The sequence below is a fragment of the Cervus elaphus genome, chromosome 27 (assembly GCF_910594005.1).
Source record: "Cervus elaphus chromosome 27, mCerEla1.1, whole genome shotgun sequence".
NCBI classification, from domain to species: Eukaryota; Metazoa; Chordata; class Mammalia; order Artiodactyla; family Cervidae; genus Cervus; species Cervus elaphus.
In genome coordinates, this window is record NC_057841.1 from 58,208,124 (window position 1) to 58,225,366 (window position 17,243).

At 38.4% G+C, this 17,243-nt stretch overlaps 1 protein-coding gene across 5 annotated transcripts in view; it reads right to left on the minus strand.

The window, feature by feature from the left end:
- TXNL1 (thioredoxin like 1) overlaps nucleotides 1-16,232 on the minus strand; it is a 30,483-nt gene extending 14,251 nt beyond the window's left edge. For 3 of the 5 annotated variants that reach the window (XM_043888983.1, XM_043888982.1, XM_043888984.1), the window contains exons 1-4: nucleotides 15,868-16,232; nucleotides 6,225-6,321; nucleotides 4,141-4,314; nucleotides 3,098-3,148 (exon numbers count right to left, since the gene is read on the minus strand). In XM_043888983.1, the coding sequence (XP_043744918.1) occupies nucleotides 3,098-3,148; nucleotides 4,141-4,314; nucleotides 6,225-6,321; nucleotides 15,868-15,965 (420 nt within the window). In that variant the 5' untranslated portion in view covers nucleotides 15,966-16,232. The remainder of the gene's footprint in view (nucleotides 1-3,097; nucleotides 3,149-4,140; nucleotides 4,315-6,224; nucleotides 6,322-15,867) is intronic. The other 2 variants (XM_043888986.1, XM_043888985.1) reach the window with 1 other exon arrangement.
- Between the last annotated feature and the right edge of the window lie 1,011 nt (nucleotides 16,233-17,243).

Below are 17,243 nucleotides of genomic sequence, written 5' to 3' on the forward strand. Positions count from 1 at the left end.
AGCGAGAGAAGCCACCGCGATGAGAAGCCCATCCTCCACAACCAGAGCAGCCCCTGCCCAGTGAAGCTAGAGATAAGCCCGTGCAGCAACAAAGACCCACTACAGCCAAAATAAATAAACAAAAAATTCTTAAATGCTTTTCCCACATAGAAGATCATGATTTTTCTCCTTTAGATTGCTGGGTTTTGTTTACTAATATTTTATTTACGATTTGTACACCAATATTCCTAACTGGAACTGGTTGATAACTTTTTTTCAGTACAAACTCTATCAGATTCTGGGATCAATGTTATACTTCAAAAATAAAGTTGGAAGTTTTCTCTCCTTTGATATGGTCTTAAGCAGTTGCAGTAACACTAGACTATCTGATCTTTATAGAGATTTGCTAGAATTTCCCTGGGAAGTCATCCTGGTATTTATGGAAGAGCTCTTTTACTATTTTCTCTATTTCCTCAAAGGTGACTGATCTATTTAGGAGTTCTGCTTCTAGTGGAGTTGATTTTGATAAACTATTTTTCTAGAAAAGTATCCATTTCTTCGACTAAACAAGAAATGCTTTAAATTTACCCAAGCAATAAAGTTTACCAAGTATTATAAATTATCAGTTGCATGTTCTATCAGTCTTCATTACTAACACTAATATATATACTAATACATGTGTATACAGTTCTGAAAGACTAAAGAAAAAAATTTTTACAGGTCAAATAACTACCAATATGGTAAAAATTCATTAGAATAGACCCTTAATTATTCACAGACTAGCCTAAATGCTTTCAAAGCCTAGATATTCTATTATATTAAATGTTATACTGCATTAGATGTTAAATATATTACTCAGGGTAACATACTATAGCCAATTCAAAAAGAGAGGTAGGAAGAAAAGGAGCATTACAGAGCCAAGTTCTACTTCTATAGAATTATTCTGAACTCCGTAACATCTGTCTTGGAAATGTGACAAAATCTTACGAACATTTAAATGTCTACCATCCTACCATGATGCCTCTTCCATACTATATGTAGGCTCAAGACCCCAAGTTTGAAGGCAACATTGCAGTCATACTTCCAATACCTCAATGATGAAAATAAACTAAATAGTTAAATTATTTTAAGTTGTTTTTTAATTTATCTTGGGACACACAAAACAAGTACCAGAGCTGAACAGTTGCATTAAAGTGCTCTATTATTCAACACTGTCTGGGACAAACTAGCATAATATTATACATTTGACATAATTGCAAACTGACATATTCTGGAAACATGCTATTGGAAATAAATATTACTACTTATGCAATCAACTTGCCAATAATGAGGAAAGAATCATGAGAAAACAATCTCATAAATCCAGATTGTGGGACAGTGCATAAGACAGATGGTCCAGACCTGCACTGTACAATGAGACAGCCATTAGCCACATGTGTCAATTTAAAATTAATTAAAAATAGATAAAATTGAAAATGCAGTTCCTCAGTTGCCCTAGTCACATAAAAAATGCCACACGTGTCTAGCAGCTATTGTAGTAGACTGGTGATGTTTTAAACTTTTCAAAAAGGCAGTCATGAAAGAAATAAAGGCACACAGAAGTTTCTAAAGAACACTAAAGAGACTGACGAGTTAAAAGCAATGCATGACCCTTGATTTGATCCAAGATTGAGGGAAAAAAGCTACAAAGTACATTTCAGAGACAATTAAGGAAATTTTAATATAAGCTGTACATTAGGGATAAGTATGTCAACGTTAAATTTCTTAGAAGTGATAATGGCATCATGGCTATATCAGAGAATGTCCTTATTCTTAGGAGCTACGTGCTGAAATATTTACACATGAACCATCATGATGTTTATAGCTTATTTTGTAAATAATGCTGCAAAAAACAAAAGCAGATACATATATTGATATAGAACAAAAACAGCAAAACATTCACAACTGATAAGTGAATGATATGCATGTTTGTAGTACTACAGTCAACTTTCTTGGTTTGAATATATTTTACCTATTGTTTTAGGGGAGGAAGGGATGGAATCCAACAGGAGATACACGGGAGTTACACAAAAGCTCTTCGTTTGAATATATTTTACCTATTGTTTTAGGGGAGGAAGGGATGGAATCCAACAGGAGATACACGGGAGTTACACAAAAGCTCTTCATGCTTCAAGTTTTTGGTTAAAGAAATATCTGTCCTACCTACTACGTAAATTAGGGACATTCAATGTTTTATTTATTTTGACGAATGTGACAAATTTGTAGACCAAAACCAACAGTTAGGATGTTGGAATACTGAAATACACTGATGAGCCTTAAGACTTAAACAAAACACGTGCAAACACAAGTTTGATTCCAGAGTGCCCAGCATGTAAACTTCTGAAGAGGGAGACTTGATACAGCTAGCCCCCTCATGCTATTTGAAGCCATACAAGGCACACTTAGCAAATATGGGAAAGAAAAAAATAGAAATGTTTAACATTTTCCCAATTCAGTAAACATATTAAAAACCGAAAGTCATTCTTTTTTACAAAAATACTGCCTTCTTAATAAGAATCTTTTTGATTCTTAACCTTTTGAGTATCATGTCCTACATCTTTTGCAATATCTCAACTCCCCCTAGAAGAGATACCTATTTCTTTAACTCTGACTCCAGTCAAATCAGGAGTTTCAAAACTGTAGGATGTGTGAAATCAGTAGTTGCATAGCCTTTCAGTGTTAAAATCTAATGACAGAAAATCTTTAGTCTAAGAAACCCAATGTTATTTTAAAATTGTGAATATATTTTTGCAATGCTTCTATTTAAATCTACTTTAAGACACAGGTTTTCATTCAGTTTCCATTTATGTTGTGAAAACAATGACGTTCTGAGAACACACTACCGGTTTTAAACATTTAATAACCCTGTAAGATCTATAGTTCAAAACTTTTGCAGTCTTGATTGACACCTGATGGAAAAAATGAAACCGTGTTTTATAGTTTTTCAGTGTATTCATAACATCTGGATGAAAACTAATTTTAATTTACTTCTTAAAACTTTATTTTTTCCTGCTTATTTCCAACCAAAACCCAAACCTGCTATCACACTCAGCTGATGTAAAGAATAAAGCATTCCTACAGTTAAGCAGCCAGACTGTTGTGCCTGTAAGACTTCTTCATGCAAAAATCCCTAGTAATAAAGGAAAAATACAAAGAGGTAAACACAGCAGTTTACAAGTCAAATGATTTCTAAAATTTTCCAAAAGGTGTCACAACCCTGACTTATACATGTTCATACTTTCTAATTGAACATTACTATTTCAAATTATATCATAGTTCTAGTTTAAATAAATATTAATTATTAAAATTCCTTAACTTGAAGTAATTAATGCAGCTACCATATGTTAAAAGTGTTTTTTGAAGACACAACCCTGCCACTCACACATATAAAAAGAACTGCTCATTATTTACTTGACTACAAAGTCTCCTGATTCAACATGAATTTAAGAGCCTTACAGAAAGACTGGCAGCCCTGTAACAGATCTGTTTTAATACATTTCATATACATGCTTTCATATAGTAGCTTTAATTCGAGGTAACACTTAACTTTTAAAAATTCATTTTTAATCTGCCAATACATTAACTTTATAACAAGCAAAATTAAAAAATATATACACATATATCTTTTGGTATGCAGGATTTACTAATTTTTTAAAATAAAATTAGGAGAACAAATTTTGGAAAAAGAGTTTATGATGGGGACTTAAGGTTATAATGGGCTTCCCAGGTGGCGCTAGTGGTAAAGAACCTGCCTGTTAATGCAAGAGATGCAAAAGACAGAGGTTCAAACCCTGGGTCACGAAGATCCCCTGGAGAAGGGAATAGCAACTCACTCCAGTACTCTTGCCTGGGGAATCCCAAGGACAGAGGAGCCTGATGGGCTACGGTCCATAGGGTCACAAAGAGTCGGACACGACTGAAGTGACTTAGCACACATGCACGTAAGGTTATAATACATATTACACAGACAAAACCCAACACTCAGCTACTGAATTCATTTTCAAAGTTCTTATTGGAAAGTATTCTTAACTAGCAAAAGACAAAACATGCAAAGAGTAAATTTCATTTCAACCAAATAATGACAAATGCAAGTAACATCATTTCACTTCTAAGACCACATACATAGCCTTTCGGAATATCGGTGTCCTCGTTGCTCCCAGGGTCGTTCTCTAAGTGCTGCTTGATTTTTTCCTCTAGTCCCACAGCATCGGCTCCTTGATACTGATCAATTCTCACTTTGTTTCGAAAAAACAGAAATGTAGGTGTTGCTGATATATTGTTGGTGGCAGCTGTTCCCTAGAATTGTCAAGTTAGATAGCATTACGAATTAAAACTAATCTTAAACTACTGGGAATATTCACTATGCATCTGTATGGAAGTTAAATATCACAAACATGAACTAAAAACATGTAAAATAACTTACTCCTAACTGTTACTTAAGAAAAAGCAAGCCTATTCTTAAAGGTCACAACTATATTACCTGTATGTCCACAATGAAGAATAGCCCTGTATTTTTGTTTTAGTGTTAAATGCTTCATTCATTCATTCAGCAGAACAATCAGTTTCCAGTACAGAAACTGCACTTTACAAAACCAGATACTTCTCTCTTATAAGCACAGACTATTTCTCAAATGGAGAAACCCAGAAGGGTATTGAGATTTGTCAACACAAACCCTGCTACTAGTAAAAAGTACACATGTGAAAAAACAGCAGCCCGTCTGTCCAAGAAACATCGTCACCTAGTTTTACTCTTAAAGAAATGACTTCTGGTCTCCCATCAAAAACACTGCAACTGGTATCTTTTCAAATTCTACTCCAACTCCATGATATTATAAAACCAGCCACCAAATGAAAATTAGTTAACCACTGCTTTATGGTTTAAGTTCCTCATGAGAAGTATAAAGAAAACAAGTAAAATAAATATGTCCTCTTGCATATTCTAACACCAGGAAGAGCTATGACTATTTAAAAAAAAGCATAAAGTTTACAGAGATGTCTTCTCTAAGCCTCGTAAGTGGGAAAAAAGGAAAGACTGACAGTGCCATTCAAAAGAAATGTAAGATACAAATGTGAGCTATACATGTTAAAAATTTTCTAGAACCCACAGACAAAAAAGTAAAGAGAAACAAGTGAAATTCATTTTAGCAACCTGTTTTAGTAAATCCAGATATGCACTTTTAAACATATAGTTGATATAAAAGTTAATGACATATTTTACATTTTTTTCGTTCATACCAAATCTTCAAAATCCTATATGCATTTTACATTCACAGCACAACTCAATTTGGACTTGTCATATTTCAAGTGCTCATTTCAACCAACTACATGTGGTTACCATACAGGACGACACAGCTTCAGAAGACAACACCCAGATGAGAGACATCGAATACTGATATAAGGCCAGAGGTGCTGTCCAGCAGAATGTGACCGAAAGTACTAATCAATGAACATGTAACAGAGTTTGCACCAAATCCCCAAACTGCTTACCTACAAACTATGTAACATTCTAAGATTTTTTTTTTCAACCCAGAAATGTATCAAAGGCAAAAACTTCAATGGAAAAAAAAAAGAAAACTACAGAGCTGTTCCTCAGTCAAGATTACACTTTTGTAGTCTTCTGTGTTGCAAGAAGCCTTCAAAAACTTTTTTGGCATAACCACTCTTTCATACTTACACATATGCAAACGCAGAACTGTCACACGGCCATGCCAGCTAAGTAACCAGGGCAATCTACCTACCTGTGGCTTGATCAGCAGCAATCAATGTTTTAAACTTTCTGCTGAGTATGCAGCTTTGGAGCTAAGGTCATAAAATGATCAATTCAAATCAAACTATAACCAAGAATTCTCTCCCATGGCTTTTTAACCAACCAATGTGTCAATAGTATAGATACAGTTCCAGATTTGCAAGAAAATAAAGGAATGTAAAACAGAACAGCCAAGTGACCTAGTAAGTTTACCACATACTATTAGTTTCATATCAATAAAATATTAATATAAACAAACCCAGAAGCAATTAATATCAGACTACTTTTACTAATACAGCCTTAACAACACTTGTATTCACCACTGCAAGATAGATATCATCCTACCTCCAAATAAACAAGTACTCAGTACACAAAGAGATAAATAAAGGATGATATTAATGTGAATTTCAAGACAATTTGTAAATTTTCAAAAAATTTCAAAAGGGCCCTCTTGCCTTACCTGACACTGATGTACATCTACTTCCAAGAAAACTGCCTGTGGATACTTATTACTCATAGAACTGAATGCTGGGGCAATCCTTAAACACGGTCCGCACCTGTGAAAAAGGTAAGAGACACTTTGTAAGATAACACCAAAGATTGTACTAATTTACACTCTAAAGATTTCGTCAATTAATACATAAAATTAAAAAGTTCTGATCATCTTTCCTTTAGACTTTCTCTTTCCATTGTATTATTTAGATATGCTTACAATAGTATCACACTACCTTAATGACTAGATTTATATTAAGTCTTTAAGTCTAATACTGTTATATTCCAGCTTTCTTCTCACTGAAAGAAATTAAAGGGCTAAATAAATATAGGACTATACTACACTTATGAATTGGAAAACTCAATACTCTCAAGATGTCCAGTCTCCTCAATTTGTTATTTAAAGTCAATGCAAAATTCTAACAGGTTTTCTTGGAGAAATTAACAACTTTAAATTCTAAAATTTATAGGGAAATATCAAGGATAGTCCAGGCAGTCTGGGGTTCAAACGTGAAGGAATTATGTTACCAGATATTAAAAACTACCAAAAAGTTTTATTATAAATTAAGAGTATAAAGCATAAACAATCTCACCAACTTTAAAAAAAGGTTCAAAAGTAGACCCATCCCATACACAGTAACCTAACTTTTGAAAAAGTTGACACAGTAGTACAGTGGAGAAAGGATAGTCTTTCAATAAGCATTGCTGAGTAAAAATGGATATCCACCTGGGGGTAAAAAATGACTCCTAACTCACAATGTACACAAAAACCAATTCCAGATGGATTACAGATCTAAATGTGAACAGTAAAACAATGGTGTCAGGGTAAAAAAATACAGAGAATACTTTGAAAACCTTGAGTAAGCAAAAATTTATTTCTTAAAATACTGAAAGCATTAAAGAGAAAAGGGAAGAACTGATATTTGGGGATATACTTGATAAGCTAGAAAATATGATAGTTAAGTTTTGTTCATCAAGATAGCATTTAAAGGGTGAAAAGACAAACCACAGACTGGTAAAAAAAAAAATGTGTAAAACATATCAAACATATGACTTATACCTCTAATATGTAAAAAAGCACCTATAAATCAATAAAAAGACTGTTATCCAAAAGAAAAAAAAGGGTTCTCTCGCATAGGACAAATGAGGTTACCCAAGCAGTCAATAAATAGAAAAAGACTTCCTCAGTCACTAAGGAAACGGGGGATGTGCAAAAACTACTCCCACTAAAATAGTTAAAACAATAAAGAAGGAAGTACTGTCAAGAACTTGGAGCAAATGACCTGTTAGTGACAGTGCAAATGAGTATAACCACTTTACGGGGTAAGAAAAGAAACTGAAGCTATCTGTTAAAGTAAGATTTATGCCTACCAATGACCACGTCTAGGGTATAGAAAACAGAAATATCTACGTATGTTTGCCTTAGGGCCTATGAAACAATATTGGTAGAAGCAACATTTCCAACAGCCGAAAACTGGATACCACCTAAGTTCCTCTCAACAACAGAATGAGTAAACTAACTGAAGTTATTCACGCACTGGAATACTACCTAACAATGAAAATGACTGACGTAAAACCTCATGCCAAAACATAAATGAACCTCACAAATAACACTGAGAAAATAACTACAGTCTATTATTCCACTTATGTACAGTTCAAGTACAGGTAAAATAAACCAATGGTATTATAAATCAAAACAAGTCACTGTTGTCAGTGACAGGATAAGGGCATGAGAGAGATTTTAAGAGGTTAGTAATGTTCCATTTGTCCAAAAGGTAAATAAATATGCATGTGTATTCAGTTTGTGAAAATTCTCTGAACTGTACATTTATCCTTGTGTACTATGTATATTTCAAAGAAAGTTCCAAAAAGTTAAAATTAAGAAAAATCTTGGCTTTAACAGACAAAAACACAAGGAAAAGCAGATTCTAAAGCACAAGATGTTCAAATTCACAAATGTTCAAACTCAAGTTGTGATTCTCTTTCCATTCTTAATATTTTAATCAGCATTTTCATCTTTTACCATCTTTAAGACTCACAGCAACAAGAAAATAACTATTAATTTCTTAAATATTAAACTTGATGCTTCTGAAAATAAATTTTTTGGATGCAACAATTTTAGGCCCTGAGACTAAATTTTAAAGGAACGAACATTTACAGTCGATGAAATCTATCTTTAGGTTAGCAAAATACTACTGGCTTTTAATCAGTCTTAAACACTATGGATGGGAGTACACACTGGTAGATCCTTTTTGAAGGGCCATTTGGTCATTATCTACCAACTTTAAATGACCACAATCCAAGATTCAACGACCTTACTCCTAAAAGTCAATCCTATCTTAACACTCAATTTCACAATAATATGTATAAGGAAGTTCAATGAAACATCTGAAATAGTTTTTTAAAGATGGAAATAATCTAAATGGCAATCAATAGAAAAATATTTTTTTAAATTATAATAGATAAAATAAGTTACGATATATGGCACAACACAAGGAATCAGAGCCAGTATTTTGTAGTAACTATAAATGCAGTGTGACCTTTAAAAACTGTGAATTACGGTATGGTACATTGTAACTTATATAATACCGTTTATCAACTATACTTGAACAACAAAAATTATCACACCAGGGGATAAGGATAATCTGTACTGTTCAAAAGAAAACTTAAGTCTCACAAAAATATGTTCTCCATGACCACATTAAACACACGCCTTTATACATGTATTTACATGTTATATATGTAAACAAATACATACTTACAACTTAGGTGTGTCACACAATAAACTATTACTTCTGAAAAATGGGATTGGAAAAGAAAGAGCAACTTTAGGGGAGACTTTCAAAACTACCTATACTCCTGTATTCTTTGGCTTATATGATAGCTATTTTCCTTTTACGATAGTAAATAAATTGATAGATGATGATTAAATGTTAGCTGCATTTAAACAGTAGTCACAGGAGAAGCACAAGTATCATGCTATATCACAGAATATACCTGGTATCCACACAATATCAGATTTTCTCATTTCCGAAAAAACTTTCCTGCAAAAGCATGTACTCAAGATAAGAAGGCTTATGGAAAAAATAAGATTGGTGTAAGTCATCTAAACCCATGCAACACTGTAAAAGTATTTCTAAGAAAAATAGTAACTGGCACACAGGCAATACCTGGACAGACAGGCAGGAGCCTCAGACCTAGAGGCCTCCTCAGGGACGGTTAAATGGTACAGAAACAATCAAATGGAAGCGCTTGCTGTATCACAGGTGCTGAGAGACCCCAGACGCATGGGAAGCTCGGAGCCAGCAGGGCGGCCGGCCAGGCGGGGGCAGGAGGAAGCCCAGAACGAAAATGCCGCCCGCCGGGGAACCAGGGCTGGGAGCTGAGGCTCCGGTTTAACTTTATTAATTTAGACTCTCTGAAACAGATTCTGAAAGGGAGCCTGCCTCTGGCTGAGGGCTTTTCTCCTTCCTATTACAGGCTCTATTCCTATTCCTGCCCTTCACTACCTAAGAAAAATATTAGAATATTAACCAACAAAACCTCTGCCGTGGCATGGACATCATCACTACACTCATCAATCATGTATGAGTAACCTGAAGCTAAACAAACTGCAAAATAATGACTGTCTTGAAAATAAATGTTCCCTTTCAAAATTTAACCTTATCTCGATCCTCTGTTTAATTTAGTTAGCCGTCAGAAGTTGGAATGTTAGTCAAAAACCAAAATAAGTCACAGAACACAGAAATATACAGCAGCATACTTTCACATTATAATCACTCAGGTGAAATTACTTGCTATTTCAATAAGGTCCTTACTTACCACTAGCATCTAAAAGCAAACTTTAACTTCCAAAATTAGCTGAGCCACAAACAAATCATTTGATTTCTCTGGAAGACAGGAAGGGACTAGATTCCTCAAGGACCTTTCCTACTTCTAGAACATTATGCCCTCAAACATGCCTAAATTTCAGGACTGTACTTTTTCGACTTTGCAAAGCCCTTAATTCGAAGCCCTTAGATATTAGATAACCTCAGTACCTTTGAACCTGTAAGAGACCAGGGACCATCCAGTCCAGAGGTTTAAAAAAAGAAAAAAAAAGTTATTTTTCCATCTCTGAACTCTTTGATGGAAAGCTTACCTGTTAGATCCAGAATGTAAGAACTAAACCCACAAAGCTGAAACTTTAAAACTGACCTAACAGAACACAATTATTTGATAAAAGACAAATGCCAGAAAGGAGAAGGAAATGAGAATCAAATCCAGAATTCTTGCCTGGAGAATCCCATGGACAGAGAAGCCTGCAGTTATGGGGTTGCAGTTACAGTTACTGTAACTCCAGTTACAGTCCATGGGGTCGCAAAGAGTCGGATACAACTTAGCAACTAAACCACCACCACCACCAGACGCCAGAAATGTTAAATGACTTAATCAAGATCAGACACTTTAGTTAATGGCAGGGCCACAACTAGAACAGTTAACTCCTGAAGCCAATCCAACATCAATTTTCTTTGAAAACATGCTAGGTTCTTCTTAATAAGATTTGTATTTAGTTATAATACAAACAGATTCTATTTCAAGAACTTGCTATTCTTTCCCATTTGCTAAAGTAGTCAGTTCTCTACATCAAGCAGTAATGTGTACAAACACACTCAGCATGGAAAATGTACATGCTTTCTGAAGATGTATTTTAAAAGCCTACTTTCTCAGAGGCATGCCTGTAGAATAGGTTGTTTCTAGATGTATTATATTTACTAATGGACAAGCATAGTCATAACTGGTCCTATTAGGGACACAGAGCTGCTAGTGTTCACTAAGCGTGTATCGTATGTTATGTAATTTATAAAACCTTTAAATTCATTTAGGCTTCACAATTCCTCATTTTAAAGACAAGAACAATGAAGTACAGTGCTGAAATCCGATCACAAAACCCAACTCAACTATTCCAAAACCGTGGCCCACACTGCTTTTTGCTTTGTTTTGGTTGTTATTTCTAAATTAACCACCAAGATTAAAACTATTTATACACTCTTGAAAGGCAACCAGACAGATTATATACTTCATGATATCATCTTTACAGTGTCAGAATTCAAGAGTGACAGGAGCCTGCAGGAAGACGGGGTTGGGGGGATAGTGAGGGATTGTGCAATGCTAGTATTCCTGACTGGGTATTGGTTAAACAGGTGCAACCATTTCGAAAACTTATCAAACCATACACCTAAATGGTTTGTGCATATTTTCTGCATGCCTGCTATACTTCAATACAAATGTTTATTTAAAAAATAAATCTCTATACAATCTCTAGGGCCTGACCAAGCCCTAGTTATCTTTCTGCCACCGACATCACCCCCTAATATTACCTGCTTGGTCCTTATGGACTGTTGGGCCTGTATTATGGTAAAGTACCTTCTGTCCACAGCAATTTCACAATACACAGTTAGTACTATTATATAATGTATTATTGGGACAAACTACCATAGTCATTGTATCTCACTATCCTAATACACACTGACATTCTTCTTTGTTGGTGTTGTTAGTTGCTCAGTCTTGTCCGACTCTCTGTGACCCCATGGACTGCAGCCCGCCAGGCTCCTCTGTCCATGGGGATTCTCCAGGCAAGAATACTGCAGTGGGTTGTCATTCCCTTCTCCAGGGGATCTTCCCAACCCAGGGATTGAACCTGGGTCTCCTGCACTGCAGGCAGATTCTTTACCGTCTGAGCCACTAGGGAAGCTATTCTCAGACATTCTTCTGAGGCAGTAGCAATAACACCTAACTACAAAGTAAGACCTGCTTGAAGAAAACTGAATATATGATAAACATATCTATAAAAGTTGTACACTCATGAATTCATGATAAAAATCACATTGCTGAGTTTATGGCAAAGAAAACATACATCCTTTTAAACTTGGTGTTAATCAGTGATAACAACTGTTTATGACCACTTAAGTGTATCTGGGTATATTTAAGAAGTAACAGTTTGGAGATACCAGTTACAAAAACAAGTTATCACAGTATATAATCCACATACATAATTCCATCCTCTGAACAGTATGATTGGGCTACATGTTATTATTCCCACTTTACAGGTAGGTAAATGAATATTAGAATGTGAGCCGAATTGTCCTCCATCAGAGAGTTTTGCAGGCGGAGCTTATTCAAGGCAGCATTTACTGAAAAATATCAGGCGCCACGCAATGCAGAGGTGAACTTGCATCGCCCTTCTGCTTAGGCTGGAAAGAACAGGAGAGCACTTTACAATCCAAACAGTGCATTCAACAATGGGACCTTAAACAAGATATCTTAAATAAGATCTCTTTGTGACTCAACTTTCTTTTAGTTTATAAAACGGAGATAATACCAGATTATTTTGAGGACCGCAGGAGTCAACAAGTGCTTAAGTAAGTCCCTTATACCGACTAACTTAAATGTATTAAGAAGTGATGGCTATTTTAGTTGCTTAAAAAAATACTAGAGAAGGGTGCCATTCAGTGGGTTAAAGACAGTTTTTCCAATAAATGGTATTGGGAAAGCTGGAAAGCCACATGCAGGAGAATGAAGTTGGAACCTTACTTTAAACCAAATACAAAAGTTAATTACAAATAGATCACACACCTAAAACTAGAAAAAGCTAAAACTAGAAATTTTTTTGATGAAAACAGGGAGGAATATCCATGATACTGGATTTGGCAATGACTTCTGGGATATGACACCAAAAGCACAAACAACAGAAGAAAAACACCACACATAAGCTGAGCTTCAGCAAAATTTTCCAACTCTTGTGCGTCAAAGGACACTATTAAAAAAAATGAAAAGGCAACCAATGGGAGAAAATATCTGCAAATGATGCATCTGAAAAAGGGTTAAGATCTCCAATATATAAAGAACTCCCACAAATCCACAACAATAACAAAAAAAACAAATAACCCAGTTCAAAATGGGCAAAGAACCCCAACAGACATTTCTCCACAGAAGACATACGGTTAATAAGCTTGTGAAAAGATGTTCAACATGATCAGTTATCAAGGAAATGCAAATCAAAACCACCAGAAACCACTTCACACCCATCTAACATGGCTATTAAAATATTTTAAAAAGTTGATACGTAGAGAAATTGGAACTCTCCTGTGGGGCTTGTGGAAATGCAAACTTGTTCAGTCACTGTGGAAAATACTTTGGTGGTTTCTCAAAACGTTATACACAGAATTACATTATAATCTAGCAATTCTGCTCACAGGTATAACCCAAAAGAACTGAGAGCAGGGACTAACAGAGATCCCTGCACACTAATGTTCACAGCAGTGTTATTTATAATAGCCAAAAGATGGAAGCATCCAAATGTTCATCAACCATTCATCAACAGATGAATAAACAATACGTGGTATATACCTACAACAGAAAAAGGAAGGAAAACAGGACACATGCTATAACATGTATGAACCTTGACAGCATGCTAAAATAAGCCATAAACAAAAAGACATATATAAATTTCTAGTTAAATGAGTTATCAAGAATAGGCAGCTTGACAGAGATAGAAAGTAGAAGAGGTCACCAGGGGCTGGAGGCGCTGCAGAGAAGGCATGGGAATTTCTGTTTAAGCCTGCACAGTTGCAGTCTTAGATGATGAAAAATTTCTAGGAGATAGGGGTAATGGTGGTACAACACTGTGGATGTACCTAATGCCACTGGATTGTACATTTTAAAAAGGCTAAAGGGGCAAATTTATGTTACATATAACAATTTTAAAAAAATGAAAAATAGTGTTGGAGAGACACGGAGATTCTTAAACAGGAGAGCAACAATCTGCATAGTAAAATTAATAGGATAGATAAAGCATGGAAACTGAGAATAAGGAATATGGCTTAAAATAGGAATGGAAAGGAAATTAAGAAATAGGTGCTTGAGCAAACTATGTTCTGGGCCTAAAGTGGGATGATAGTAACTTTTCTCACTTCAAATAAATTATGTATGATTCTGTCATCTCTCATCCTGCTACAGTAGGAGAAAAGGAGAGAGTGTATCATAGAGGCGCCAAAGGGCAGACCCTCTCACTGAGGAGAGTTAGAAAACAGAGCTAAAAATGAGATCTGCAGTTAAAATCATCTCTTCTTTTCCCCAACTTTGGCCTAGGACTTAACAAATCTATAGGTATTTCCTCATATGAAGAATACTGTCACTGTAAAACCAACAAAACTGGGACAACCCACTTTAAAATCTAATGCACTGCCCCTTTCTGATTCCATATAAGAGATTGGTCCGAAAATAACTCTTAACTTGTTTTCATCTCTATCTACTTCCCTCCACCCCTTAAAATGAATCTAATCCTAATGCTACCGTTTAGATATTCAACATTTATTGAATCATGTTCAACAGGTCTGAAGCACTTTTTGCTCTGAGAGTCAAAACACCGCCTTACGTTTATATAGTTTGCTGTTGTTGTTTAGTCGCTAAGTCGTGCCCGATTCTCTTGCTACTCCATGGACTGTAGCCTGCCAGGCTCCTCTGTCCATGGGATTTCCCCGGGAAGGACACTGGAGCTGGTGCCATTTCCTCCTCCACCGGATCTTGGACATAAAATGTGTTACGTAAACAGTGATACTTGTAGGAGATTTCTCCAAGTTATAGTGTAAATAACCACCAGGGTGGTCAAGGTAAGCAAAGTGGACACTTCTAATCCTTCTATTTGGGTGGGCACTGACATATGCATGGGGAGGTCAGTAAAAACACAAACTTGCTGAAACCTTGGTTCTGAATATCCACTTCCAACGCGGCACTCTCACACAGAAACACACCACAACCCCAACATGGAAGCTCCACCGGCTCTGCAACCTATGAATTATGTCGAGATTTACGAAAGCCAGATAACACCTTTCAAGTTCCCTCTCCTTTTAAATCACCAAGTCAAAAATGGAGTCTATTCGGTCAAAGCCAGATGTGCGGACACCTGTCTACCTGTAATATATATATATATGTACTATAATTGCCCTGATCAGACGCAATTGCTTACACAAGGCAGCCTAAGAAGACTAACCAAAGGAGCAACAAAGCCCTTAACAAAAGTAAAAAAGTATCCTGACCCAACATCTTAATTTAAAATATATTAGCTGAGACTCAGGTCTAAGCTCTAGGCGGATTAGTTGCATAGCTGAAATCTTCCTTCACGTTTCCCAGACCTGCAGGTGGTGAAGACAAACCGTTCGCTAAGTTAAATCCGGGTGGGGGGGGGGGGGTCCCTAAGATACAAGTTGACAGCTAGACCCCGGGAAAGAAGGGGACGGACCAGAGCCACGGGCCGCTGCAGGAAGACGCCCTTAGACAAGAAGGAAAAGAGCCAGGCCGCCCGCGAGCGCAGAGCTCGTCCAAAGGAGCGGGCCGGGAGACGCGGCCCGCCAGGCCTGCGAGCCCGCCGGAGCCGCCCCCCGGGGCCACGAGCAGGGGCTTCACACCCAGGGGCTGAGGCCTCACGGGGCAGCGGCCTGGGGCCGGGGCCGGACACTTCCGGGGGCGGAAGGAGACGGCAAGGCGGGAGGGGCCGGGAGGAGCCGGGAGGTGACCGAGCGGACGGCCGCGGCGCCCCCTACCCCCAGCCCCGGGCTCGGGCCCGGCCTCACCCCCGCATGGTGAACTTGACCACGGCGAGTCTGGAGCCCGCGCCGCTCAGCTCCGGCTGGAAATCCGGGTCACTCCCGACCGGCTTCACGCCCACCATTCTCGGAGAGCCTGGGCAGGGCGGCAGCGACGCCGCCGGCTTCAAACCTGACGGAGGAGCGGTCCCGGGGGAGGAAGTGGCGGGAGGCGCGGGAAGGCCCAGGCCTGGATTTAGGAGGCGGTGGCCGCGGCGTCTTCTCCCCGCAGCGCTCTCTCAGTGCCGAGTCACGCCAGGGAGCGGAGCGGCCGAGGGGGCGGGGCCGGGGGGAGGGGGGAGGCGAGGGACAGGCCGGCCCGCGGCACCCGGCAGCCACCGCGCGGCACAGCCGCCTGCGCTTGCGCACGCTGGCGTTATTTCCGCTCCTTCAGTTTGGGCTCCCGCTGCCCAATCCTAAGGCGCTACTTGTGGTCCCGCCTTCGGCTGAGGACTCCCTCATTGGCTGGAGCAGCGCAGGCGCGGACGACGAGTGGTCGCTTGCGCAGGCGCACATTGCGCCTCAAATTCACGTCTTTCTTCGCGATGCCGAGACCTGGGCTTTTTTTTTTTTTTTTCAACTGAAGAGTTTCCTCGGGTTTTTACCGAGGGGTGAGAAAATGAGAAAATAACCCGCCCCCCGCCTCCGGGGTTCTTGGCCGCTGCCTTAGGTCTTACGTTCCCTCCGGAAATACTAAGTGTAGTTCTGTCTCACACTGGGGACAAACCGCCGCATTAGATAAAAGACATTGTGGCGACCCCATGGACTGCAGCGCGCCAGGCCTCCTTGTCCTTCACCGTCTCCAGCATGGACTTTAGGAACATGTGTTAACGAATTTTCGGTACACTCGGGCTTTCTCTGGGTACACCTCATCCAGAAGATATGATGCACCTTTCACTTCTGCCTTAGAACATGGAACTTGTGCCTCAGTTGTTCGGTTGCTAAGTCCTTTTCTGATTTTTTGCTACCCCATGGACTGTGTAGCCTACAAGGCTTGTCCTCTGCTGTCTCGGAGTTTGTGCAAATTCATGTCCACCGAGTCAGTGATACTGTCTAACCCATGTCGTCCTCTGCCACCTGCTTCTTTTGCCCTGTCTTTCCCAGCATTAGGGTCTTTACCACTGAGCAAGCTCTTGGCATCAGGTGACCAGAGTTTTGGAACTTCAGCCTCAGCATCAACCCTTCTAATGAATATTTAGGGTTGACTTCCTGGACAGAGGAGAGCCTGGTGGGCTACAGTCCATGGGGTCGCAAACAGTCGGACACGACTGAGCGACTTTCACTCACTCAGTCCTTTAGGATGGGCTTCCCTAGGTGGCTCAGATGGTAAAGAATCTACCCGCAATGTGGGAGACCCGGGTTCG